This window comes from Thalassophryne amazonica, chromosome 4, assembly GCF_902500255.1.
Source record: "Thalassophryne amazonica chromosome 4, fThaAma1.1, whole genome shotgun sequence".
Taxonomy (NCBI): Eukaryota; Metazoa; Chordata; class Actinopteri; order Batrachoidiformes; family Batrachoididae; genus Thalassophryne; species Thalassophryne amazonica.
Window position 1 is genome coordinate 70,637,906 of NC_047106.1, and position 25,747 is coordinate 70,663,652.

Below are 25,747 nucleotides of genomic sequence, written 5' to 3' on the forward strand. Positions count from 1 at the left end.
CGGCTGTTGCTCCAGGTGTTGACATCTTGTTGCATTGTGCTGTAGTTGTGTTTTTCGCTCCTGCTCTACGGTTGTTGCTCCAGTTGATGTCTTGTTGACATTGTGCTATAGTTGTGTTTTTTGCTTCTGCTCTACAGCTGTTGCTCCAGTTATTGACATTGTGCTGTAGTTGTGAGCGTGCTTCGCTCCTGCTCTACGGCTGTTGCTCCAGTTGTTGACATTGTGCTGTAGTTGTGTTTTTCGCTCCTGCTGTACGGCTGTTGCTCCAGTTGTTGACATTGTGCTGTAGTTGCGAGTGTTTTTCGCTCCTGCTGTACGGCTGTTGCTCCAGTTGTTGACATTGTGCTGTAGTTGCGAGTGTTTTTCGCTCCTGCTGTACGGCTGTTGCTCCAGTTGTTGACATTGTGCTGTAGTTGCGAGTGTTTTTCGCTCCTGCTCTACGGCTGTTGCTCCAGTTGTTGACATTGTGCTGTAGTTGCGAGTGTTTTTCGCTCCTGCTCTACGGCTGTTGCTCCAGTTGTTGACATTGTGCTGTAGTTGCGAGTGTTTTTCGCTCCTGCTCTACGGCTGTTGCTCCAGTTGTTGACATTGTGCTGTAGTTGTGAGTGTTTTTCGCTCCTGCTCTACGGCTGTTGCTCCAGTTGTTGACATTGTGCTGTAGTTGTGAGTGTTTTTCGCTCCTGCTCTACGGCTGTTGCTCCAGTTGTTGACATTGTGCTGTAGTTGCGAGTGTTTTTCGCTCCTGCTCTACGGCTGTTGCTCCAGTTGTTGACATTGTGCTGTAGTTGCGAGTGTTTTTCGCTCCTGCTCTACGGCTGTTGCTCCAGTTGTTGACATTGTGCTGTAGTTGTGTTTTTCGCTCCTGCTCTACGGCTGTTGCTCCAGTTGTTGACATTGTGCTGTAGTTGTGTTTTTCGCTCCTGCTCTACGGCTGTTGCTCCACGTGCCGAGTTTGGACACTGCTATGAGTGTCTGCGCTCCTGTTGCACTGTTGTTCTACATGCATTTGTGGAGTATTCGTTAATTCCCTGCTGGCTGCGAGTGTTTTTCGCTCTTTTCCTACAGCAGTTGTTTTTAACAGGCTGTGTTTGCCCGCTGCTCTGTGTGTAGCTTTCCACAGTAGCTCAGGGCTACTCTGCCATTCGGTGGCTTACATTTGTAACACCTAGTGTCTAGTTTGTGGGCTGTGAATGCCAACCGCTCACTACTGTGCTCTTACAACTAACAACTGGGTATCAGCCTGGGACACAGTGCTCTCACTCACTTCACCCAAAATTTTGTTTCTCTCTCACTGCTACACCCACATGCACTAATGTCTACTGCATTGGTGCATACGTGCAATAGCTGTCTGGCGCCTCTGAGCCCAGAAGATGGCCATACTTTGGACATGGACACTTGAAACAAGCACTCACAGATGATGCTTGCTTCCCCCTGTCCTTCAACCATGAATTCCCGCACTTTTGACGGTGATGGTCCTCAGGCGTCTGAATCCTTACACAGGCCATTCAGTTGGCCTTGTCACGGCTTGATGTGGATGCTCCTTCCATGGAGAGTGCCTCTTTTAGTGCCTTTTTTAGGGACATTCTGAAGCCAGTTTTCAGTGTCCCACCCTCCTTGTTATATATTTAAGAGCTGCAGAGGGGCTGGCCTGACCAAAAATCCTTCACCCATATGGCACAGGATTGTAGGGCGCTGTGCACAATGTCTGATGCACTGCAGTATGGCTTAGACCACATGCCTCCAGTGGATAGTGTTGTTAGTAGTCTGATTGTAGCACCTGCTGATGCTGCCCGGCCAGAATCCCGTTGCCCGCGACCTCAATGTAGGGTCACTGATGACCCTGATCACCTTACGAAGAGCTACGACACTGCAGCTCGAATTGGTCGTCTGGGGAACTCTCTGTCTCACCTTGCCCTTGCACTCTCCTGGTCTCTCCAGGATAATGGAGTTGACACTGACACACAGAGCTTGAGTGATGCTTCACTCCGAGCTTTTGCCTACATGTCACGGGAGCTTGGCAGACTGATGTCCACTCTGACCATAGGCCGTTGCCAGGTGTGGCTGGCTCAGTCCCCTCTGTTTGAGACTTGCAGGGAATCACTACGCACTCTGCTTGTTATCCCAGGTCAGGTTTTTTTGGTCCTGCAGCCCAGCAGACCCTGGAGTGTGCTGTTCAGGCTAACCGGTCTCGGCAGCAATTTGCCGAATTACAGCTCACTCCCAGGTGCCAATCTAAAGAGCCATAGAGCAGGTCCACAGTTCAGATCACCTAAGGGGGTTCTATTCAACCTATTTTGTAGTTCCAGAAAAGGATGGTGGCAGTCATGATTCTGGGACTCCTGTTCTTGCACCCCTTACAAATTTGGCTCAACAGCCTGGGCCTCAACCCCACGCTGCATCAACACAGAACTGTGCATCTAGCTTTGAGCCACTTCTCTCCTGCCCGAGAGGGGGAACATGAGCTTGTTTGGTCGCACCACATTATGGGAGATGGTCGATCAACAGGATCGCACCCCCTGATATGTCACTTTTTAAGAGGTGCTCTTCGCCTTCAGCCTCTGGGGATTCCACGTGTGCCACCCTGGGATGTTCCATTAGTTCTTGAGGGTTTATGCTCTTTGCTGTTTGAGCCACTGGGTGCCAGTGACCTCAGCTGGTTGTCAATTAAGACTGCATTCCTCCTTGACATTTCATCCGCAAAGCGCGTTGGAGAGCTTCATGCCTTGTTAACTGCTGACAACTGTGTGCACTGGAATTCTGATGGGTCAGGGGTTACTCTATGGCCGAACCCCTACTTTTTACCAAAGACGGTTTTACCATTCCATGCTAACCAGCTGGTTATCTTGGGTGTCTTTATCCCTCAATCTACTGCAGAAGCTAATTCCAGCCTGTTGTGCTCTCTTTGTGCACTCAGACATTTTATATAAAAGCTGAGTGGATCCTTGTCATTTGATTGGTGCTTTGTATGTCACATGACATGGATTAATTCATCCCATTTGTGTTGTATTGCATTTAGAGTGCAGCTTGGTTCCATTTGGAGTGCGAATTTCGTTCCGTGCATTTGGTACCATTGCACTCTCACGTGCACGTGCGCGCACATACACGTGATCGTGCTCATGCGCAAGTACATGCACACCCACTCATGCTCGTGCACGTGTGCGCACGCACACACAAAACAAATCCACTGTGCTGCATGGAGGCTGTTAGCAGGAAGAAAGAACAAAAGCTGGACTCATTTCTGATGTGATTTTTTTTTTCACTGCACTGAGGACATAGTCTTCTTTTGATGTTGTTGTACATGCACGCACAAGCGCCGACCAGGTTGCGTGTGTGTTCAGTGAAAGCTGGAACATACCATTCAATTCGGCTTTGCCTTGTTGAATGGTATGTTCCAGCTTTCACTTCATGAAATATTCGTATCCTTGAACTCATAAACATTCATTATTTGTATAATATTGAACTGACAGCTGCGTTTCACAAAAGTGATGCTCTGTTTGTCTGCGATGGGGGCCCCAGGAGGGGCTGCGCCTTGTCCAAGCAAAGACTGGTGTGGTGGTTTGTTAATGTTATATTGCAAGCTTACAGGAACGGCGACCGTCAACCTCCTCCAGTGAAATCTCATTCAACTCGAGGCATATCTACCTCCTGGGCTGCCTTGAGAGGTGTGCCACTGACTGCCATCTGTACTGCAGCAACATGGGTTTCCTCCTGTACTTTTGCCCGCTTCTACAGAGTGAATGTAGCTGCTCCTCACCCTGTGGATTACGGCCGTATTATCAGCCTCCTTGAACTGCATCTGAGGTTGGTAAGTGCCCATTTGAGGTTTGGTAAGTGCACACTCCTCGTGACCTTGTTGGTATAAGGTCATCCAGGTGCTAAAGCACCAAAGAGAATTGTCAACCGTTAAATGGAAAAACTACTGTGTAAATTAAATGGTGACCCTTTAATTCATACAGTAGTTATTTTTTTTTGTGTTCGTCATAACGTGCCTTTTCCGTGGGACAGCGTACGAAGGTTCTCTGGTGCGGAGTGTTCTTGGTGTGGACTGTCCCTGGTGTGCGTCGCGCTGCAGATGCGAGTATTTGTAGGAGAAACCATGACCATTGTCCCAGGAAATGTTTTAAATTTATAACTCTCTGAAACACTGTTGCCTGCATTTTGAAGGCCAAATTTTGTGACGTAAAGCTGTTTTTTTTTGGGGGGGGGGGGCCTTAAAGCCAAAAGAAACTAGGTATTGGGCCAAAACATGGAAGCATGTAGAAATGTACATGTTTCAGGAGCAATGAACCAAGTGTACAGACATCTGGCGCCGTCTTTTGGCTGCCCTGGATCTGTTCAGTAATTCTGCTCGACAGCATGTTTGTAAAACAAAAATACAATATCATTCTGGGAGGGGGATTGGTCCGTGCCATCAGTCTTTTAGCCATTGTTATTAACTACCAATCCTTAATTAATTTGCTGTCAAATGTCAATATAATACTAGTATTAATATTCTGCATGACAATCAGGTAACCCCTCAAAAAACAACTCTAATAACACTAAACCAAATCGAGATGGGATCAAATCAAAAATAATTGATTATGAATCTTAAAAATCGGAATTGAATCGAATCTTGACATTTGAATCGATACCCAGCCTTCATCTTCACTGACAAAGTGAGCTGTGGAAAATCAAATACAATGTATAATTAAGAGGTTGTTTTACTTACACACACACACACACACGAGGTCTGTGAGAAAAGTATCCGGCCTTTTTATTTTTTCCAAAAACTATATGGATTTGAATCATGTGCGCTTGCATCAGACAAGCTTGAACCTTCGTGTGCATGTGTGAGTTTTTTCACGCCTGTCGGTTGCGTCATTCGCCTGTGGGCAGGCTTTGAGTGAGCCTCGTCGGATTTTTACTGTCAGTGAAACGGCTGAGAGGCTGCCGTTTTGCTCCATGAATTTTTTTTCAGAAACTGTTAGAGACAGCCAGTTGGAAACCATTCGAAAAATTCAGATGGATTTCGGTGAAGATTCTGTCGGTATCACACGGATTAAGGACCATTAAAACTGGATTAAAAATGGCCCATGGCGGCGGAGGGCGCACCGCGCCCCGAGCGGCCATCGACAGGCTGGAACGAGCAGATCACTTCCAAATTTAAGGCTCTATTGATGCAGGACGTCGTGTGACTAGCAGAGAAGTTTCAGAAGAGGTCGGGATCAGCACTTTATCGGCACATTCCACTGTTAAAGGAGATTTTGTAATGAAAGACATGAGGACGGATTCGTTTGTCGGGACGCAGCCGCTCACAGCCGCTGGACAAACAATACCTCCGTGTTGGAAGTCTCACAGGACAAGTTGGAACATGCCCAGCTGTTAAACACTTTCTCGGATACTCACTCGACTGAAAAGCCATCAAAAGCCGTCTGAATCTTCTGAATGGTTTCCAACACGGAGGTGTTTTTTTTTTTTTTTTTTGCGCGCAATGAGCGGCTCCGTGCCCACGCGCGAAATCCTCCGCACGTCTTTCATTACAAAATCTCCTGTAACAGTGGCATGTGCCACAAAAGTGCTATGTCCAGCTCTCTTGCCATTTCTGTGGTAGTCACATGATGTCCCGGATCAACACAGCATTCAGTTTAGAAATTATCTGGTCGTTCCAGCCTGTCGATGGCCGCTCGGTGCGCCGCGCGCCCTCCGCCGCTGTGGGCCGTCTTTAAAAAGGTTTTAACACTCCTTAATCTGTGTGATGCCGACAGAATCTTCACCGAAATCCATCTGAATCTTTTGAATGGTTTCCAACTGGCTGTCTCTAACAGTTTCTAAAAAAAAATTCATGGAGCAAAGCGGCAGCCTCTCAGCCATTTCACTGACAATAAAAATCTGACGAGGGGGGTGGACCAGCGCTCACTCAAAGCCTGCCCACAGGCGAATGAAGCAACCGACAGGCGTGAAAAAAACTCAAGCATGCGCATGAAGGTTCAAGCTTGTCTGATGCAAGCGCACATGATTCAAATCCATATAGTTTTTGAAAAAAATAAAAAGGTCAGATAGTTTTCTCACAGACCTCGTGTATATATATGTGTGGGTGTGTGTGTGTATATATATAGTTGTATGCAAAGGCACCCCTGATGATTCTCATGATTTTCATTTATAAATCATTGGTTGTCTGGATCAGAAACATCAGTAAAATTTATCATATAGCAGACAAACACACTGATATTTGAGAATTGAAATGAAGTTTCTAGTATTTACATAAAGTGTGCAATAATTATGTAAACAAAATTGGGCAGGTGCATAAATTTGGGCACCCATGTCATTTTATTGATTTGAATACATTTAGCACTAATTATTGAAACATTGGTAAGCTCACTGACCCTTGACCTCCTTACACAGGTGAATCCAATCATGAGAAAGGGTATTTAAGGTGGCCATTTGCAAATGTTTCCCCTCTTTGCATCTCTTCTAACGAGTGGCAACATGGGAACCTCTAAGCAACTCTCAAATGATCTGAAAACAGACTGTTCAACATCATGGTTTAGGGGAAGGATACAAAAAGCTAAGAGATTTCAGCTGTCAGTTTCCACTGTGAGGAACATAGTGAGGAAATGGAAGACCACAGGCAAAGTACTAGTTAAGGCCCAAAGTGGCAGGCCAAGAAAAGTCTCAGATAAGCTGAAACAAAGTAAGGTGAGAACAGTCATAGTCAACCCACAGACCTGCTCCAAAGACCTACAACATGATCTTGCTGCAGATAGTGTCTCTGTGCATCATTCAACTATACAGCGCACTTTGCACAAGGAGATGCTGTATGAATGCTGCAATGCAGAGGAAGCCTCTTCTGCGTACACACCACAAATAGAGTCGCTTGAGGTATGCTAAAAACACATTTGGACAAGCCAGCTTCATTCTGGAATAAGGTGCTGTGGACTGATGAAACTAAAATTGAGTTATAGGGACATAAAGAGCAGTATGCATGGCTGAAAAAGAACACAGCATTCCAAGAAAAACACTTGCTACCTACAGTAAAATTTGGACGTGGTTCCATCATGCTGTGGGGCTGTGTGGCCAGTGCAGATACTGGGAATCTTGTTAAAGTTGAGGGTCACATGGATTCCAGTCAATATCAGTAGATTCTTGAGAACAATGTTAATGAATCATTGACAAAGTTGAAGTTGCGCCAGGGCTGGATCTTTCAACAAGACAACGACCCCTAAACACTGCTCAAAATCTACTAAGGCATTCACGCAGATGAACAAGTACAATGTTCTGGAATGGCCATCTCAGTCTCCAGCCCTGAATATTATTGAAAATCTGTGGTGTGATTTTAAGCAGGCTGTCCATGCTCGGAAACCAACAAACCTGAGATGTTTTGTAAAGAAGACTAGTCCAAAATACCTTCAACCAGAATCCAGACTCTCATTGGAAGCTATAGCAAGTGTTTAGAGGCTGTTATTTCTGCAAAGGAGGATGAACTAAATTTTGATGTATTTTTTTCTGTTGGGGTGCCCAAATTTATGCACCTGCCTAATTTTGTTTGAAGAATCATTGCACACTTTCTGTAAATCCTATAAACTTCATTTCACTTCTCAAATATCACTGTGTTTGTCTGCTATATGATATATTTAACTGAAATTGCTGATCCAAACAACCAATGATTTATAAAGGAAAATCATGGAAATCATCAGGGGTGCCCAACTTTTACATACAACTGTGTGTGGATTTTTTTCCCCACCCAAAATTGGAATTACGCAATAAATAAATAAATACATACATGAATGCACATTTTTGTTCGTAATTTGTTTAAGAAATACTAGTGTGAACAAAAATAAGCAGTTTAGTTGTATTTAACTAACCTTCATCATGTTATTTACAGGCTTAACATCTGCATTCTCCAGCCAAAGTGAAGCCAGGCGGAACACCCAAGTGTCGTGTTCTTCACCTTGTGCCAAACACTCAATGTAATTTTCCACTGCCTTGCAAAGAAAACGCTGTCTGTCTGCCTGCAGGTTGGAGAGGGCCTTCTCATCCAGCTCTAGCTCTCGCTGAACCTTTACTGTGTATCTGTAAATTCAGAAAATGGGCAAGTAAATCATCTGTCACTCATTTCAGTATCACTAACCTCCACACCACCAACTATATGGAGCAAGCAATACATATGGGCATATGCAAAATTCAACATGCATACTTCATGTCAGAGCCCCATTTGTCATCACTAACAGATCTCAAGGTGCACTTTTATTTTTTTTTTCCTGAGTTTTAGTACAGATACCCTGGTAAACCATGTCAAATATGGCCCCCAGGCCACAAATTTGCAACCCTTAATCAGCCGTCGCAGCACAGTGGCCAACTCAACAAGCTGCTGTCCAACAAACCATCACGCAGATGACATTAGAATCAGTTTCATACTTTTTTTAAATTGACACCTTTCCTTTCGCAGCACAGATGCCTGGTGTGAAACAGGAGTTAAGAGTTTTAACAGCACCAATGGATCACATCAATGTTTAAAGACAATTTCATGAAAAAAAAATCTGTAGTATAAAAATATACTCAAGAGATTAAAATCTGAAAAACAAAGGATTTATTATCTTTTGAACCTGTTAGATGTCACTTTCTGCTCCCTCATTAAGTCCACTTCTTCTTTGGCATTCTGAAGCAAGGCTTGTTTGTTCTCAAACTCAGAGGACTTCATGTACTTGTCGATGCTCTGGTACTGAGCGTCTGAGAAGCGAGCCAGAAACAGGAAGGCTTCAGTGCGTTGGCTTTGCAGCCTGGAGTCTTGCATTCCAGATTCACTCTCGATCACCTCCGCCGCCTTGAAGAACAGTACAGCCAAATCTTAATGTTCTGTCTGTTCTGTCAGAGTCAGAACAGCAATGACTAAGGGTTAAACAGGCACAGCAGTGGTGCAAGAACTCAAACAACACTGAATATTACTTCAACCAGAGGCATTTTAGCAATATAAACTTAACCAAAACTCAAGAAAACTAAAATACTGTGTGACCTTGTGGTAGTTGGATGTAAACAGGCACAAATACACAACCACATGCATGTCCATAAATAATTTATTTCTGTCTATATGAATTTGATGTAGCTCAAGGACATAGGTTGTAAACCTGTAGCAGTTTAATATTTATGTCCTTGGTCCTCCTCTTAAATTATCTGGACATAAATGAATTATTCATGTCATGCGCATGTGTGTGTGTGTGTGTGTGTGTGTGTGTGTACCCATGTCTCAAGGGTTTCTGCGATGCAGTCACAAGAGATCACAGTGGCAGAACACTGCCTGACTGATAGTAATAACTTTCATTTCTCCGAGAGAGGCATAATATGCATGAATGTCACAGAATACAGATGAAACTCATTTTTATGCTGTCAAGTTAAAATTTAGGACATTTATTACAATTAATTTATATTTTAAGATGTTTCAGAAACCTGTAGGTAACCTGTGCTTTGCCCAGTTTCCTGTACTGACAGCCACTGAAGTCCTGCTTAAAATGAGGTGTACACCTCTTCTTTAAAAGCAGGCCATTGTTTGTATTAGAACCAGTTTATCACTATTTACTTCCTCTTACCCTCTCCAGGTACTTTTCCAGTATAACTCCAGGACTTTCTAGGCAGGTCTCAGCCAGCCAGGTACCACACAGCCTGAGGCACTCAGTGTAGACAGGAGCCAGAGCAGGATTAAAGTCCACCTGACCAGCACATAACAAAACAAAGAAGTAAGGTGTAAAACCACTGTACATTGTAATAAATGCATATCATGATGTATTGTAAAAGTTTGAGAATTTACTTAATGGAGCCTCAACATGGACTGTAATATATATTTTCAAGTAATTTCAAGTATCATGCGATCTATACAATTATTACACACCTAAAAACTCCCCATTGGAGGTCACAGAGCTCTGGGGGTTTATCTCACACAATCTTCCAAAGTCATAATTCTGCCACACTGGCAGGAAAAAGTGACAATTATACCTGCAAGCATTAGAATGCATTTCTCCACAAAGCACCAAACCCTTCAGATCTATATGTAAATCTCCAGTATAACACAGAAACCACATTGGTGAAATGTAATTTAAGGTAAAATAGATCTGCAGTGTCTGGCTATGAGGGGTTATTCTTCATATATCCACTTTAAGCCAGCAGGCACATGGCTTCCTTCACTCAAACATGCAAACTACTTCAAATCAAATCCATTTTATTTATATAGCGCCAAATCACAACAAACAGTTGCCCCAAGGCGCTTTATATTGTAAGGCAAAGCCATACAGTAATTACGGAAAAACCCCAACGGTCAAAACGACCCCCTGTGAGCAAGCACTTGGCGACAGTGGGAAGGAAAAACTCCCTTTTAACAGGAAGAAACCTCCAGCAGAACCAGGCTCAGGGAGGGGCAGTCTTCTGCTGGGACTGGTTGGGGCTGAGGGAGAGAACCAGGAAAAAGACATGCTGTGGAGGGGAGCAGAGATCAATCACTAATGATTAAATGCAGAGTGGTGCATACAGAGCAAAAAGAGAAAGAAACACTCAGTGCATCATGGGAACCCCCCAGCAGTCTAAGTCTATAGCAGCATAACTAAGGGATGGTTCAGGGTCAGCTGATCCAGCCCTAACTATAAGCTTTAGCAAAAAGGAAAGTTTTAAGCCTAATCTTAAAAGTAGAGAGGGTGCCTGTCTCCCTGATCTGAATTGGGAGCTGGTTCCAGAGGAGAGGAGCCTGAAAGCTGAAGGCTCTGCCTCCCATTCTACTCTTACAAACCCTAGGAACTACAAGTAAGCCTGCAGTCTGAGAGCGAAGCGCTCTATTGGGGTGATATGGTACTATGAGGTCCCTAAGATAAGATGGGACCTGATTATTCAAAACCTTATAAGTAAGAAGAAGAATTTTAAATTCTATTCTAGAATTAACAGGAAGCCAATGAAGAGAAGCCAATATGGGTGAAATATGCTCTCTCCTTCTAGTCCCTGTCAGTACTCTAGCTGCAGCATTTTGAATTAACTGAAGGCTTTTCAGGGAACTTTTAGGACAACCTGATAATAATGAATTACAATAGTCCAGCCTAGAGGAAATAAATGCATGAATTAGTTTTTCAGCATCACTCTGAGACAAGACCTTTCTAATTTTAGAGATATTGCGTAAATGCAAAAAAGCAGTCCTACATATTTGTTTAATATGCGCACTGAATGACATATCCTGATCAAAAATGACTCCAAGATTTCTCACAGTATTACTAGAGGTCAGGGTAATGCCATCCAGAGTAAGGATCTGGTTAGACACCATGTTTCTAAGATTTGTGGGGCCAAGTACAATAACTTCAGTTTTATCTGAATTTAAAAGCAGGAAATTAGAGGTCATCCATGTCTTTATGTCTGTAAGACAATCCTGCAGTTTAGCTAATTGGTGTGTGTCCTCTGGCTTCATGGATAGATAAAGCTGGGTATCATCTGCATGACAATGAAAATTTAAGCAATGCTGTCTAATAATACTGCCTAAGGGAAGCATGTATAAAGTGAATAAAATTGGTCCTAGCACAGAACCTTGTGGAACTCCATAATTAACCTTAGTCTGTGAAGAAGATTCCCCATTTACATGAACAAATTGTAATCTATTAGATAAATATGATTCAAACCACCGCAGCGCAGTGCCTTTAATACCTACGGCATGCTCTAATCTCTGTAATAAAATTTTATGGTCAACAGTATCAAAAGCAGCACTGAGGTCTAACAGAACAAGCACAGAGATTTAAATAGGTTTAAATACCTTTTACTTCTGTAAAAGGTATTTAAACAAATGCTTTCTTAATATTAAAAACAAATGTGTAAAACCTGACAGACAGGTTTACATTTCAGTGACAGAAGGATGGCCGTGTGAGTATTTAAGAGCTGCAGGTTTGGCAACATGAACTGGTGCTGTGAGTTATTGCATTAAGTACGTACATCACAGAACTCCTTTGGATCCTGACCTGATGACCACCCAGGTAGACCTGTGGTGCATCCTTATTTCATGAAAGCAACCATGTGCCTGCCTCGAGAGAATACATTTGCATGGTTCAATGGCAGGTGTCCTCAGCAACAAGACTGTGGTATGTTGCACTGTGCTCTGGAAGATGCATGACATGACTGTAGTGTTGAAACTGGCGCTCTCTCACTGTGCATGTAATTGGTCTAATCTAGCTCTCCTTCAGTAACCTCTAAAGCCATTTGACAATAACCCACATAGATTTTCAAGAAAGACAAAGCACCAAACAAGACCAGTTGTCATCTCTGACTTTGAAGACAAGGCTTGGACCGTCAACTTCTCCAGAAGTATTACATCACCATACACACCTGTCTACAGTGACCAACTATAAACATTTGTGTAGAATTTCTTTAAATGTTAGTTTTGGATTAAAGAGAGGGCCACAGATTTTGTGTGTGTGTGCTGCAACGTAACTCAGTCATGATTGTGTGAGTGATACACAATGTGAACACACTCATTCATTGCCTCTTTGAATAATTATTTGTGCATTAGTGTTTGACCTGCTCCTCCAGGTTGTGTATCATCTGCCTCAGCAAGCCCAGGGCCAGTCCCTGTTCTCTCTTTGCCCAGAACACTTGGGCCTCCTCCAGTTGCCATGACGACACAGTGGATGACACTGAGGACCCTCTGGTACAGTGTTGCTTCATTTGGAAGACTGCCCGCTCTGCCAACTGAACATGTACTGTACTTTAGCCATCACTGCAGTTACTTGTTTTTACTGTCTGTCTGAAAAATAAAAGGGGAGAAGCATTTCTCTAAATCTGACCGCACATAAGTTGAGGTCCTACCTGTGTATTCCCAGCTTTTCGAGCCAGTCGACAAAGCTCCATGAGGTGATCAGTGAGTATAGAGCTGAGGTACGTGGTGCTGTCAGAGTCTTCCAACCTGGACATCAAGGTGAGTAGTGCTACTGAACGGATAGCCAGAATGGGCTCCAAAAAAGAAAAGTCACTGTTGGACAACAGCTTGGAATGCTGCTTCCACTGACTGCACACATCCCTCAGGGTCACCTCTGAGAAGGGCCTGACATGGAAATAAATAATATACACATGTATCACAAAATATGAAGTAGTGTGGTGTTTATCAAAGGCTGTTAGTAGAGTGATTTAGAAACAGATGGACCAAATTTCACAAAACTTGGTCTGAAAGTTGAATGTGGCACAGAAAGGGCTGTTAAATTTAGGGACAGCTCAGTATATAAAAAAAAGAGATTTGGCACCATATGGCCTTTTACATTAAATAAATTGTTTCTAGACTCCATTTTCTCTTTAGATATAACTTTTTTTAATTACTGTGACTAAGTCTTTGTTTTAAAGTTCATATTTTCACATCTCAACCACTTGTCATTTACCAATCCTTGTTTGGAAAAACTAATTTAACATATAAGGGACTACCTATGTTCTGTAACTACAATTACTGATGTGAGTGCTGCCATCACCTGGAGAAAAGCTGCTTGACACTCTCCAGTTCCCTTATGCTCTGGAGATTCCTGAGGGCCGGGTACAGAGAGGACACAGCCTCTAGACTGCCTCTGCACAGCTCTTCCACCTCTGCACATCTGTGGAAGGGAGAACAGATATGAAACACTTCTCTTATCATTTAGTTGCAACTTCAAAATGAAATCCATTTTTCAGAGGAATGTCTAAATGTGTGCCATACCTGGCCTGTGTCAGAGTTTCATCAAATATGGAGAATTCTTTGTCCCTCAAGGCTTGCAGTGCACAAAACAGAGATTCATTGAAGCCAGGTTTGGATTTCTCACTTCAGATGCAAGTGGAAAGAAAAATAATGGATTAATAAAATTAAGACACAGCCTTGTACAACACTTCTTTCTAAGGCCATGTTCACAGGAGTACTGTAGTGGTGAAACTGTACTGTGCAGGACGGCTCATTGCTTTCAGTGGGGTTTGTTGCCGTCTCCCACATCTGATGCTGCATTACTGTGAGCCAACAGTTTTCTAATTTGTATGACTCACAGCTAAAAATCATAATTTGGCCAAAACACAACTGCCTGATGTTTCATATGCAGTTTGTGAAACAGCTTATAACTGTTAGTATGTGTTGGTCATTTCTGAGTTGCTATGAAGCAGTACTTTCCTTCTTTACCAAGTAGTATATTGGTCAGATATTCTTGACTAATTGACATACAAATAATTTTCTATGTGAACCCAAGTCGCTGCACAGCACAATCACGCTGTACGGTTGAGTTTGATGCAGTCATAGACTCCATCCTCACCCCTCTGAAAGGTCACAGTCCCACTGCGTATTCCTCCAGGCTGCCTGGAAACGGAGCTCTCTCAGCTCAGAGCCCCACTCTACCCCGTCACTCTCAAGACCTCTGATGTAGGTGGTAAGGATGCTGCTCAGACCAAAGTTCTGCAAGCCCTGTTGTTCCACACAGAGGAACATGAATGATCACACTCAGGTACTAATATAGTACATTTTTTACAAGATAGTTTTTTTTTTTGTCCAATTTGAAAATGATAAAACTCAATCAGTGAACCAATGAAAATGAGTGATGACAAGAAATTTTAAAAGACAGCATCAGTCAGTAGGTGGTATGGTGAATTAAGCCCTGGTCCCACCGAATAATGAAAGATGAATAATGAGCCACGTAGCATGTTTTTTTTTTGGTACGAGTCTAGTTATTCAACAATCGTGGAGAATAGTGGCTCTGAGAGGCTCTTAGTGGCAGAATATTTGGCTAACGAGGCTTATCTCTGAGCGTGGTGCTGATTTCAAGATGTTCAAAATTTAGCAAAAACAGCATGGTGCAGTTTGTGTATGAGGTACTACTAGGACAAACAAGGACTTTAGAGCCATGTTTGTGTTGAGGACGAGACTGTTATAAGCCCATTATCCAAGTACCCGGAGGCTACAAGGACAGGACAGGCTATTTTGGCTCTGCCCTCTCACACACTTCGTCGTGACAATCCCACCTGCTTTGTGCACTGGACACTGTATATAAAATAATTATTTTGTAGTGCATTAATCATTTTCTATCACAGTTTGGCAGTTGAAAACACCTCTAATCATTTCTGGAATCACAGAGGACTGTTTCATCTGGACACTTTTTTCCTCTATCTGTCTCTCTCTCCTGTGTTGAGGTGGAGAACATATTTGGAACAGCCTAAAAAGGTAATTATTTGCAATGTTTATATTGTAATAGCTTGGTAAAACAGTTACATGTTCATTCCTTCTTTAAAAGCATCTGCAAAAGTATGTTTATGATAGATTTAACATCTTGTTATAATGGATCAAATGAAGCGCACTCTGTACGTGCTGATGCAACGACTCACACTCAAGATAAGCATTTACGCAGAACACGAGCTCACAAAAGAGCAATTTTGTAGACATTAATGGACGAACACAAAGTTAAAAGTTGGATCACTGGAGAGCCGCGGAAGAAAAAAAGCCAGCGAGAAGAAGCGCATTTAATGACTCTGGAACACAGGTGAACTCCAGCCTGGCACATGGATGTGCACACCGGCCGTAGTATGCGTCTTTTTTTTGGACTGCATTTAAAAAAAATGTGACAAAATCTTGAAACGTGCACCAACGTCACGTTATATGGCGCACCATGGATCATATCAATCAATCAATCAATTTTTTTATATAGCGCCAAATCACAACAAACAGTTGCCCCAAGGCGCTTTATATTGTAAGGCAAGGCCATACAATAATTATGTAAAACCCATACAACATACAACATATGTGGCTTGATGTGGATCATATGCGCCGACAGGAGCCATTCGAGGCTGGACGGGGCTCAAATGACAGATCAGTCATGGCTCACTAGAGGCTGACAAGTGGCACGTGTGAAGTACAGAGAGGCACACAGAGGCAGCATAGCAGCGGATACGTGATAGCTTAAAACGTGGATCATTCTTCAAATAATCACTGACACACCCATGCATGGGTCATTATTCATGGCTTATTATTCAGCGGGACTGAGGCTTTAGTGACTAGCACTGTTGCCTAACGGCAAGAATGTCCTGGGATCACTTCCTGCCTGGGCCTTTCTGTGTGTAGTTTGCACGTTTCCCCCTTGCTTGCGTAGGTTCCCTCTGGGTGCTCCAGGTTCCTCCCACTTCCAAAGACATGCTGGTGAGGTAAATTAGCAGGTTAGTGAGTTAATGTTCTTGCACTCAGGGCACGTGCAGCCAAGCATGGAAACCAGATGTCTCCATCTGGGTCTATTATGGGCAATATCCTGTGCTTGGTTCAGGGAATAGAAGATAGAATAGAAACTTTATTGTCATTGCACATATATACATACATACAACGAAACTTGTCCTCTGCATTTAATCTAATACTTCAAGTGGGCATGACACCAGAAGCATTCAGCTTCCTCACGTAGTCTGATAAATAATCTCCGAGCTGGTCCTTTTCTTCCAGCCATGATCATTTAAACTTGTTTTTGATTATATCAGTCAGCGTAATGTTATCATGCCTTTACCGTGTGGACAAGGCCGAAATCTCACTTTTGTTCCAAATGCTGGTGTCCTAACACTGAAACCGCCAGAAAACACTGTAGTAACAGTTACACAATGCAAACAATTTATGACAATAAGCGAAGTGCACACGGTGCATTAGGGGTAGGCTAAATTTTTCGACTACCAATCCACAAGCTATGACAGCGGAAAGCAGGGAGGAGTGCTGTGATTTGGATCATTTCAACCGCTGGAAAGTTGACGATTTAAAGCGTTTTTGTAAGCTCCACGGATTGCCTATTATAACCAGGACTACGTACGGCAGTGGACAGAAATGGAAAAGCAGAGCTGGATGTGCTTTCGTGTGCTGCATCGTTACAGAAACTATCGTTAGTGCCGACAAAGCAGGAAGAGAGAGCCGCTGTCGAAAATGACCAGTCCTTGTTGATAGTTGGAGACAAACAAATTTCTGACCCATTGAAGGCAGCTGACGGATGGTTAGACGAAGTCCAGAGTCTTAAACTATGGATATTGCAGAATATTTGCTAAGCAGGGATGAGAAATCGCTATTCCACCGGCTTCATAATGACTACAATGAAGGTGGGTCTCACATATAACCTCTTTGGTGTCACGTTTGTTTTGATAAGTTGACAGACATACAATGATATGTGCATGCATGCAGTTTGTTTATAGAACATGTCAATTTTACAATATTACGCGCTACGTCATTCATGGCGCGACATTACAGTCATAAGCCGATGCACGAAAACAGCACCATCAGCCACATTATAATTCGGCACAGTTTCAGGATATTGACAAAATAAATGCGTGCAAGAAACTTAGAATTTTAGTCCGTCTTTCATGTCCGTCTGGATCTTACTTTTCTGTGGGGAAATTGTGTAGAATGAACGCCGGTTTACGACCGCATTTCTTCTTCTTTCCGTCTTTGTGTGGACTCGGTGGAGCTTTGCAATCGTGTGTTTTCAGCCAACTTTCAAGCCTATAAATTCCATTCGAGCATTTGAAAACAGCACAATGCGCCCCTGTCATTATTGTATGCGTCGCTTGAGGCTTAAAGCCTTTGAAACAATCCCTGTAAGCCTTAACTTTTACAGTCCGCTAATGCTACTGTATACAAAATTCAATGGGTGTGAGTTCGGTAGTTGGTATTTTTGCCCCGTTTGACCCACGCATGTGCAGATGCACTGCGCACTTCGCTTATTCAAATTACAATGCAAATGTCATATTTTGTTATATTTCATGCCATTTGATGTTACACATAGGTCATAAATAATGTTTAAAAGGTTCAAAACATATTAACGTTGGATCAACATTAAAAATGGCTGTTTGAAATTTTCATCGTCTTACCTCTACAATTCCCACTTGTCGAGTGACCTCAGGCAAAGTTGAGTGAAGGTCATATGAGGTCAGGGCTTTCCCCCACAATGCTTCATGCTCGTATGTTCTAATTCTAATCAATGTTGCAACAAGAATTAGTGAGTGTTGTAGTGACTGAATCCTGCAGAAAATAGCAATTTAAATTGAGAAAACGCCATTTACAGAACTGTATACAGCAGATCCACAAACAACAACAATCACCCTGCAAATTACACATTCATGTTGTGTCCATGGTGATAACTCAGCCACATGGGGTGTACAGCCAGCGCATTCTGAATGCCGGTCCCAAGCCCGGTTAAATGAGGAGAGTTGTGTCAAGAAGAGCATCCAACATAAAATTTGCCAAAAATTAAAGATGCAGCACAAAACTTGAATTTCCACACCGGATCGGTCAAGGCCTAGATCAACAAAGGATCAGATAGCGGAAACTGAAGGAGGGTGACTGTTGTGTGAATTTCAGTAAGCAGGTGAGAGAGGCACTGGATGGAGGGGAAGCAATTTTGAATAACTGGAAAAGTACTGCAGATGTGGTGAGGGAGAAAGCTTGGAAGGTACTGGGTGTGACATCTGGACAGCGGAAGGAAAACAAGGAGACGTAGTGGTAGAAAGAAGATGCCCAGGAAAGCGTAAGGGGATAGAGGATGGCAAAAAATAATTGGTATAGTCAGAAATATGAAGAAAGTAGACAGGAGTACAAGGAGATGTGGCGTGAGGTGACAAAGTGGCAAAAGCTAAGGAAAAGACATATACCGAGCTGTGCAAGAGGTTGAGCAGTAAGGAAGCAGAAAAGGACTAGTACCAATTGGCAAGACAAAGGTACAGAGCTGGAAAAGATGTGCAGCAGGTTCGGGTGGTAAAAGATGCAGATGGTAATGTGCTGACAAGCGGGGAGAGTGCGTTGAGAAGGTGGACGGAATATTCTGAGGAGCTGATGAATGAAGAAATGACAGAGAGAAAAGCCTGCATAATGTGGAGAAAGTAAATCAGAAAATGCAAGGGATTAGTAAGGATGAAGTGAGAGCAGCTATGAAGAGCACGAAGAGTGGAAAGACAGCTGGTCCAGATGACATTCCGGTGAGGCATGGAAATGTCTAGGAAAGATGGCAGTGGAGTTTCGAACCAGATTGTTTAATAAAATCTTAGAAAGTGAGAAGATGTCTGAGGAGTGGAGATGAAGTGTGCTGGTTAAGATCTGTGAGCAGCAATATGGTTTAATGCCAAGAAAGCACTATCGATGCAGTGGCTGCTCATAGAATACTGATGGAGAAGTACAGAGAAGGCCAGAAGGAGTTACATTTGGTGTTTGTGGACTTAGAGAAAGCTTATGACAGGGTGCCAAGAGAAGAGTTGTGGTACTGTATGACGAAACCTGGAGTGGCAGACAAAGATGTAAAGGTAGTGCAGGACATGCCAAAGAATAGTATGACAGCAGTGAGATGCACAGTAGGAATGACAGACTCATGCAAGGTGGAGGTGGGATTACACCAAGGATCAGCGCTGAGCCCTTTCTTGTTTGCAATGGTGTTGGAAAGGTTGTCTGATGAGATCAGACAGGAGTCTCCATGGACTATGATGTTTGCAGATGACATTGTGATCAATAGTTAGAGTAGAAAGCAGGTTGAGTCTAGCCTGGAAAGATGAAGATATGCTCTGGAGATCTGGAGAAGTCAGTCGGAGCAAGATTGAGTACCTGTGTGTGAATGAGAGGGAGCCCAGTGGAATAGTGCCATTACAAGGAGTGGAAGTGGTGAAAGTACATGAGTTTAAATACTTGGGGTCAACTGTTCAAAGTAATGGAGAGTGTGGTAGAGAGGCGAAGAAGAGAGTGCAGACAGGGTGGAGTGGGTGGAGAAAGATGGCAGGAGTGATTTGTGACTAAAGAATATCTGTAAGAATGAAGGGGAAAGTCTACAAGACAGTAGTACAACCAACTATATTGCAGGGCTTAGAGATGGTGACACTAACAAAGACAGGAGGCCGAGCTGGAGATTTTGCAATTCTCTTTTGGAGCGACAAGAATGGACAGGATTATGAATGAGCATATCACAGGGATGGTTTGGAGACAAAGTCAGAGATGTGAGATTGAGATGGTTTGGACATGTGCAGAGGAGGGACCCACTGTATATAGGGAGAAGAATGCTGAGGATGGAGCCACCAGGCAGGAGGGGAAGAGGGAGGCCAAAGAGGAGGTTTATTGATGTGCTGAGGACGGACATGCAGGTGGTTGGTGTGACAGAAGAAGATACAGAGGACAGGGTGAGATGGAAATGATTGATCCTGCTGTGGTGATCCCTATCGGGAGCAGCCGAAAGAAGTTCTTCTGTTCATGTTGATGGTTGAGAGCACTGTGTTTAATTAAATGTGACTTTACTCCATCTACTTCTTAAGTAGTATGTCAAAGACACTACATTTCATTAGCTAGAGCTTAGTGATTACCTGGTCAGTGGACTGGTCATAGTCTCCCCACCGCAGCCATAAAGACTGTCAGGCTCACCTATACTCCGGTACACCTCAATCAGCAGCTCCTACAAAACAGCTCATTAGAAACTAAAAAAATAAATAAATAATGGAATTTTTTTCAGTTTTAGATTTAGTTGCTACTAAGACGGCATGTGAAAAACCTGGAAACTGTGACACAAGCCACTGGTATGTTTGCCTCCCAAACAGAAGGTTCGTAGTTCAAGGCTACCTGTGACCTATTCTACATGGACATCTGGACTTAAAATATGTGCCAAATCAATGTTCTAAAGCATTTTCACTGGGCAAAAAAATGGACAAACTAAATATAAGGATTATTGTTAATACCAATCATTACTTTTACAGCCAGGGAGGGATACATGAACAATTTCCACTCACTTAAAATGTCTGACTTCAGTTAGTGTACATCAATCATGGTGCTGTATGGTAAATCTGTTCAACTGCAACAAGCTGTATAGCTCTTGGTTCAACAGAATTAGGTTAGAATTAGGTTGAACCATGAACTTGGATGTCAAAATTTTGCATCATAATTCAAGATATAAAGAAATGTATTGTGATTAAAATGAAAAACTTGCGTGTTGCCCGTGGGGATCCACAGGCTCTAGATTGGATAGTGCTTATAACATAGGTGGCTGACATTTGTCAAGGGTGGCAATAAATTATACAAAGTTTCTATAATGATTTGGAATGGCTTGTGGAACCACAATGTAATTATCAACATCCATTGTTCACCGTTGTTAGCCAATATCTGTAGTTTTTCAAAATATATTTGTCCTATCAACTTTGTTTTCGCTGCATTCATCATTGACCCAAAATACATATACATACCAAACAGCAAATGCCACCTCTCCCCAGTTTTTCCGTGATCAAATCCATACACGCGTGCATACACATACAGAGGTCACTTGCCTTTTAATGTGTGGATGACATCTATGACATACCGATATATTGCTCAGCTATAAAACACCACTGTAGAAAGTGTTCGCTGAGGTCGTTCTGGAGAATAACTTCACATTTAATGGGTAATTATTACAGAATCATACAGTCTGTTCAGTAATACGCTGATTTATAAACTTTTCATCACTACTCTGGTCTCCCAGAAGACAGTACCAAATAATTATATATTCAAGTATGATTCTCTTGCATGTTACTGGAACAACAAGGAACACAAATGTAAAGAATTTTATGAACGCAATAACATGGAAGACTAACCTGCAGATTGATATTTGCGTCTTCCATGCTCTTTTCTGTCATGCTAGAGATGGTGAAGTTCTGGCTGTTATCTTCAAAATTGATTTTGCGAGTCGCTCTGGACTTGGTTCTACAAATTGAAAATACATGCTGTAATTGGGAAAAATGTAAAACGTAACATTTTCCTGATCAATTTCTCCATAGACAAAATAATGGTCAGGCTTCAAATCAATCAATCAATTAATTTTTTTTTATATAGCGCCAAATCACAACAAACAGTTGCCCCAAGGCGCTTTATATTGTAAGGCAAGGCCATACAATAATTATGTAAAACCCCAACGGTCAAAACGACCCCCTGTGAGCAAGCACTTGGCGACAGTGGGAAGGAAAAACTCCCTTTTAACAGGAAGAAACCTCCAGCAGAACCAGGCTCAGGGAGGGGCAGTCTTCTGCTGGGACTGGTTGGGGCTGAGGGAGAGAACCAGGAAAAAGACATGCTGTGGAGGGGAGCAGAGATCGATCACTAATGATTAAATGCAGAGTGGTGCATACAGAGCAAAAAGAGAAAGAAACAGTGTATCATGGGAACCCCCCAGCAGTCTACGTCTATAGCAGCATAACTAAGGGATGGTTCAGGGTCACCTGATCCAGCCCTAACTATAAGCTTTAGCAAAAAGGAAAGTTTTAAGCCTAATCTTAAAAGTAGAGAGGGTGTCTGTCTCCCTGATCTGAATTGGGAGCTGGTTCCACAGGAGAGGAGCCTGAAAGCTGAAGGCTCTCCCTCCCATTCTACTCTTACAAACCCTAGGAACTACAAGTAAGCCTGCAGTCTGAGAGCGAAGTGCTCTATTGGGGTGATATGTTCCTGTTCCTGTTAAAAGGGAGTTTTTCCTTCCCACTGTAGCCAAGTGCTTGCTCACAGGGGGTCGTTTTGACCGTTGGGGTTTTACATCATTATTGTATGGCCTTGCCTTACAATATAAAGCGCCTTGGGGCAACTGTTTGTTGTGATTTGGCGCTATATAAAAAAAAAATTGATTGAATTGATTGATTGATATGGTACTACGAGGTCCCTGAGATAAGACGGGACTTGATTATTCAAAACCTTATAAGTAAGAAGAAGAATTTTAACTTCTATTCTAGAATTAACAGGAAGCCAATGAAGAGAGGCCAATATGGGTGAGATATGCTCTCTCCTAGTCCCCGTTAGTACTCTAACTGATATAACCTACTTCATTGTGAAGGTTTAGCTCCACACATACCTGCGACTTTCCTCCATGTTAGCTTTGATCTTATCAACATAAATCTCAGTGTAGAGGAGAGCGGTGAAGTGTGCTGAGCAGGACTGAGCAGCTTTGGCGACCACCAGGTAGTTCAATTCAAGCCAGAAATTTGAGTGGCACACTGTTCCACATGAGGAACTGAGACAGAGAGAAAAAAGGAATAAATTTAGAGACACAACACACATGGTATGTGACTTTGTCTGCTCCAACAGCACTTTGAAACAAAAACAGCCAGTACTGCAAATTATGTGGGTACAAACCTATTGTACTCCAGTGGTCTCTGCTGGTGCCTTAAATAGTCAATAACTGCCAGCATGGTACGTAGAGAGGCCTTATTGTATAATCCATGGCAAGCAGTGTCTGATTCTGTAAAGGATAATAAATGGTAGAAATTAACTTTTAGACATTTATCACTAAAAGGAAAGACTGACAACCAATATAACTTTTTCGTTGCACTTTCATATCTGCTTGGACTGAGTTCAGGTGAGGCTTACCAAAGCCCAAATTACTGGTTTATGACTAATATTGGTTTCAGGTTAAGTTAAACAGAATCAATGAGGAAACATAAAATGACAAGACACCATTTTTTCACACATTAAGAGTATCCCAAATTATTCTCAAGATTGGATAAAATCAAAACTACAAGATTTATATTTTAGCTGCACACAGTGATGGTCTGTGAAGAACTAAGATGATAACTTTGTCACCTCTATTTTTCTCTGACATTTTAAAAATCATCATAGTAGATTACACATCGCTGCTGCTGTTATTAAGACGCATTAATATTTCTTTTGTCAGGTAACATTTGATCTGATCAATTGCTTAATGAAACAGCAAAGGAATGAGTTTCACCAACAGTGAACAGTTACAAAACAACTTATTTGACAACAGGAGCATGCTACATCCAAATTTAAACATTAAAAAATAATTACGATTTCAGTCATGTTTGACTGAAAGCAATGACAGAAGAGTTTACCAGAGTCATAGGCAAGTGGTGTAGCAGAGCGACTGGAGGCCTGAACACTTCTGGAACAAAAAGTGAAGAAGTCCTGAATGTGCGATGAGAGCAACTCCCTCCATGAGCCATCTGAGTCATCCAGCAGGATGGAGTGGATAATGAGAGGCAGCAACCTTTGACAACAGTCCTCTGTGACCTGAGACACAGGTGGTGAGAAGATGAGATGACAACTGAAACTCTGCTTCAGAAATTCTACAGCTGAAACAGGATGATTTCTGCTTTAAAGCTTCAGTACGTAGGATTTGGTTCTAGCTAATGGTGATGCTGTGGAGTGCACTTTGCTGTCGCCAGTCATGATTTTGTTTCCCTTTATGTATTTGCCTCAGGTTTCATGCCCTCTTGCCAATTCCTGTGATAAGGAATTGGTATGATTCTCCATTTCACAAAAATCAAGGTTGTCACACTTGTTTTCCTGCACTAGTAACCAGTGGACAGAGTGTCATGAATTAAATCACTAATTCAGTTTCTTTTATGTTAAGTCTCCCAGCTGTGCTGCACAATGTCACAGGTAGAGCAGATAGGTATGAGCAGGTATGTCCCTTTGTAGGCTACTGTATCAACATGGTAGTCTCCACAATGGGGCCCGTTCCCACATTGGTAGGGTGGGCTCTTTCTAAGCCTATGAAAGCATATTAATTTGTTTTAGGTAATCATACAGCAATGAAAAGATGGTTATGAATATTATATTACATTTCTGCTTAAACTGTGGGTTTAAAAAAGAGCTGGATGAAACAAAACGGGTGTCATAAAGTTGAGTAAGAATTAGTAGTAATGCAGCAGGACAGTATGACAAGTCTAAGAAGTCCAACTATAGTTACTTTTTTGAGTGATTTCCATGTACTCACCAGACACAATGGTCTTGAAAGCAGCAGAGCTTCACTTCTGACCACTCCGCTGTCCAACAGCACAGTGCACAAAGCCTTCAGCCAGGCTTTGTGGCCTCCTGCCTTAGGAATCCAAAACTCCTGGCTCTCCAGTCTACCCCGGGCCTCGGAGGTCTCTTTTGTACTCACAACAGTCTCCTCATGAAGAGCAAAACAGTCAGTCTTAACTTGACAAAAAACAGGCATCAAAATATACATTTACTCATGAATACATTTCACAGAAAAAAAAAAAAATTCAGTTTGGGCACATGCATGTCTCACCAAATTCTTGGCTTTTCTAAAGGGGTTTAAGTATGCCATCATTGGATCTCTGTTGTTTTTGTGTTGCTCCCAGAAGTCTACTCCAGACTGAGTGGCGAGAATATCCTTCACACTCTGAACTGCTGCTTGTTTCACCTCAATGCTGGCAAAGGACCACAGCACAAAACATAAAAAAGTGTCAACATAAACAGCTCCCTCCTCACAGAATCACAATGAGTTGACCTCAGTAGCCACCACATATGATCACTGTGTGAGGATTAGGATGCCCAACACCTGTTATGAGTGAGTGCATCATTGACGCAGTTGAGAATGATGTAAAGGCACTGTGACTCGCTCGAGGTGAAGAGACTAACTGCTTTTTCATAGAGAGGGTCTCTTCCATGGAGTAAGGCAATGGTGGAGAAATCCACTGGCCCCAACTCTCCCACACAGCTCCCCACAGCCTCTGCAGGAAAAGAAAGGTACACTTTAAATCGCCATTATATCAACATTAATTTTTGCTTATGCTGCTAAAATAGCCTTGATAATTGATACGTTTTAATTGCAACACCACAGAATTTCATAAATAGCTACTGGACATTTCTGTTACTAAGACTGCCTGAGGACACATCACACTGCATTTGCATGAACTAATCCTTAGCTATCATACCCAAAATCTCTGTTCCTCCAGGGTGGTTTACTGCCAGCTTACAGAGTTGCAGCAGAGTGAGAATCAGCTTCACTAGCACACTCTCAGTGGGATCAGCTGCAATGATAACAGAGATGGACAGTATTTACAAGAGGTTTATTACACA

At 42.6% G+C, this 25,747-nt stretch overlaps 1 protein-coding gene across 3 annotated transcripts in view; it reads right to left on the reverse strand.

Annotated features, from left to right (window-relative positions):
- Positions 1-25,747, reverse strand: part of atm (ATM serine/threonine kinase) — a 132,250-nt gene that overhangs the window by 40,953 nt on the left and 65,550 nt on the right. For 2 of the 3 annotated variants that reach the window (XM_034168084.1, XM_034168085.1), the window contains exons 33-50: positions 25,603-25,698; positions 25,227-25,398; positions 24,954-25,095; positions 24,654-24,830; positions 23,767-23,944; positions 23,051-23,156; positions 22,770-22,928; positions 21,529-21,637; positions 20,275-20,363; positions 17,809-17,911; positions 14,244-14,392; positions 13,667-13,768; positions 13,446-13,565; positions 12,796-13,030; positions 12,508-12,678; positions 9,561-9,680; positions 8,583-8,800; positions 7,842-8,049 (exon numbers count right to left, since the gene is read on the reverse strand). In XM_034168084.1, coding sequence (XP_034023975.1) covers positions 7,842-8,049; positions 8,583-8,800; positions 9,561-9,680; positions 12,508-12,678; positions 12,796-13,030; positions 13,446-13,565; positions 13,667-13,768; positions 14,244-14,392; positions 17,809-17,911; positions 20,275-20,363; positions 21,529-21,637; positions 22,770-22,928; positions 23,051-23,156; positions 23,767-23,944; positions 24,654-24,830; positions 24,954-25,095; positions 25,227-25,398; positions 25,603-25,698 — 2,654 coding nt within the window. The remainder of the gene's footprint in view (positions 1-7,841; positions 8,050-8,582; positions 8,801-9,560; positions 9,681-12,507; positions 12,679-12,795; positions 13,031-13,445; positions 13,566-13,666; positions 13,769-14,243; positions 14,393-17,808; positions 17,912-20,274; positions 20,364-21,528; positions 21,638-22,769; positions 22,929-23,050; positions 23,157-23,766; positions 23,945-24,653; positions 24,831-24,953; positions 25,096-25,226; positions 25,399-25,602; positions 25,699-25,747) is intronic. The other variant, XM_034168086.1, reaches the window with a different exon arrangement.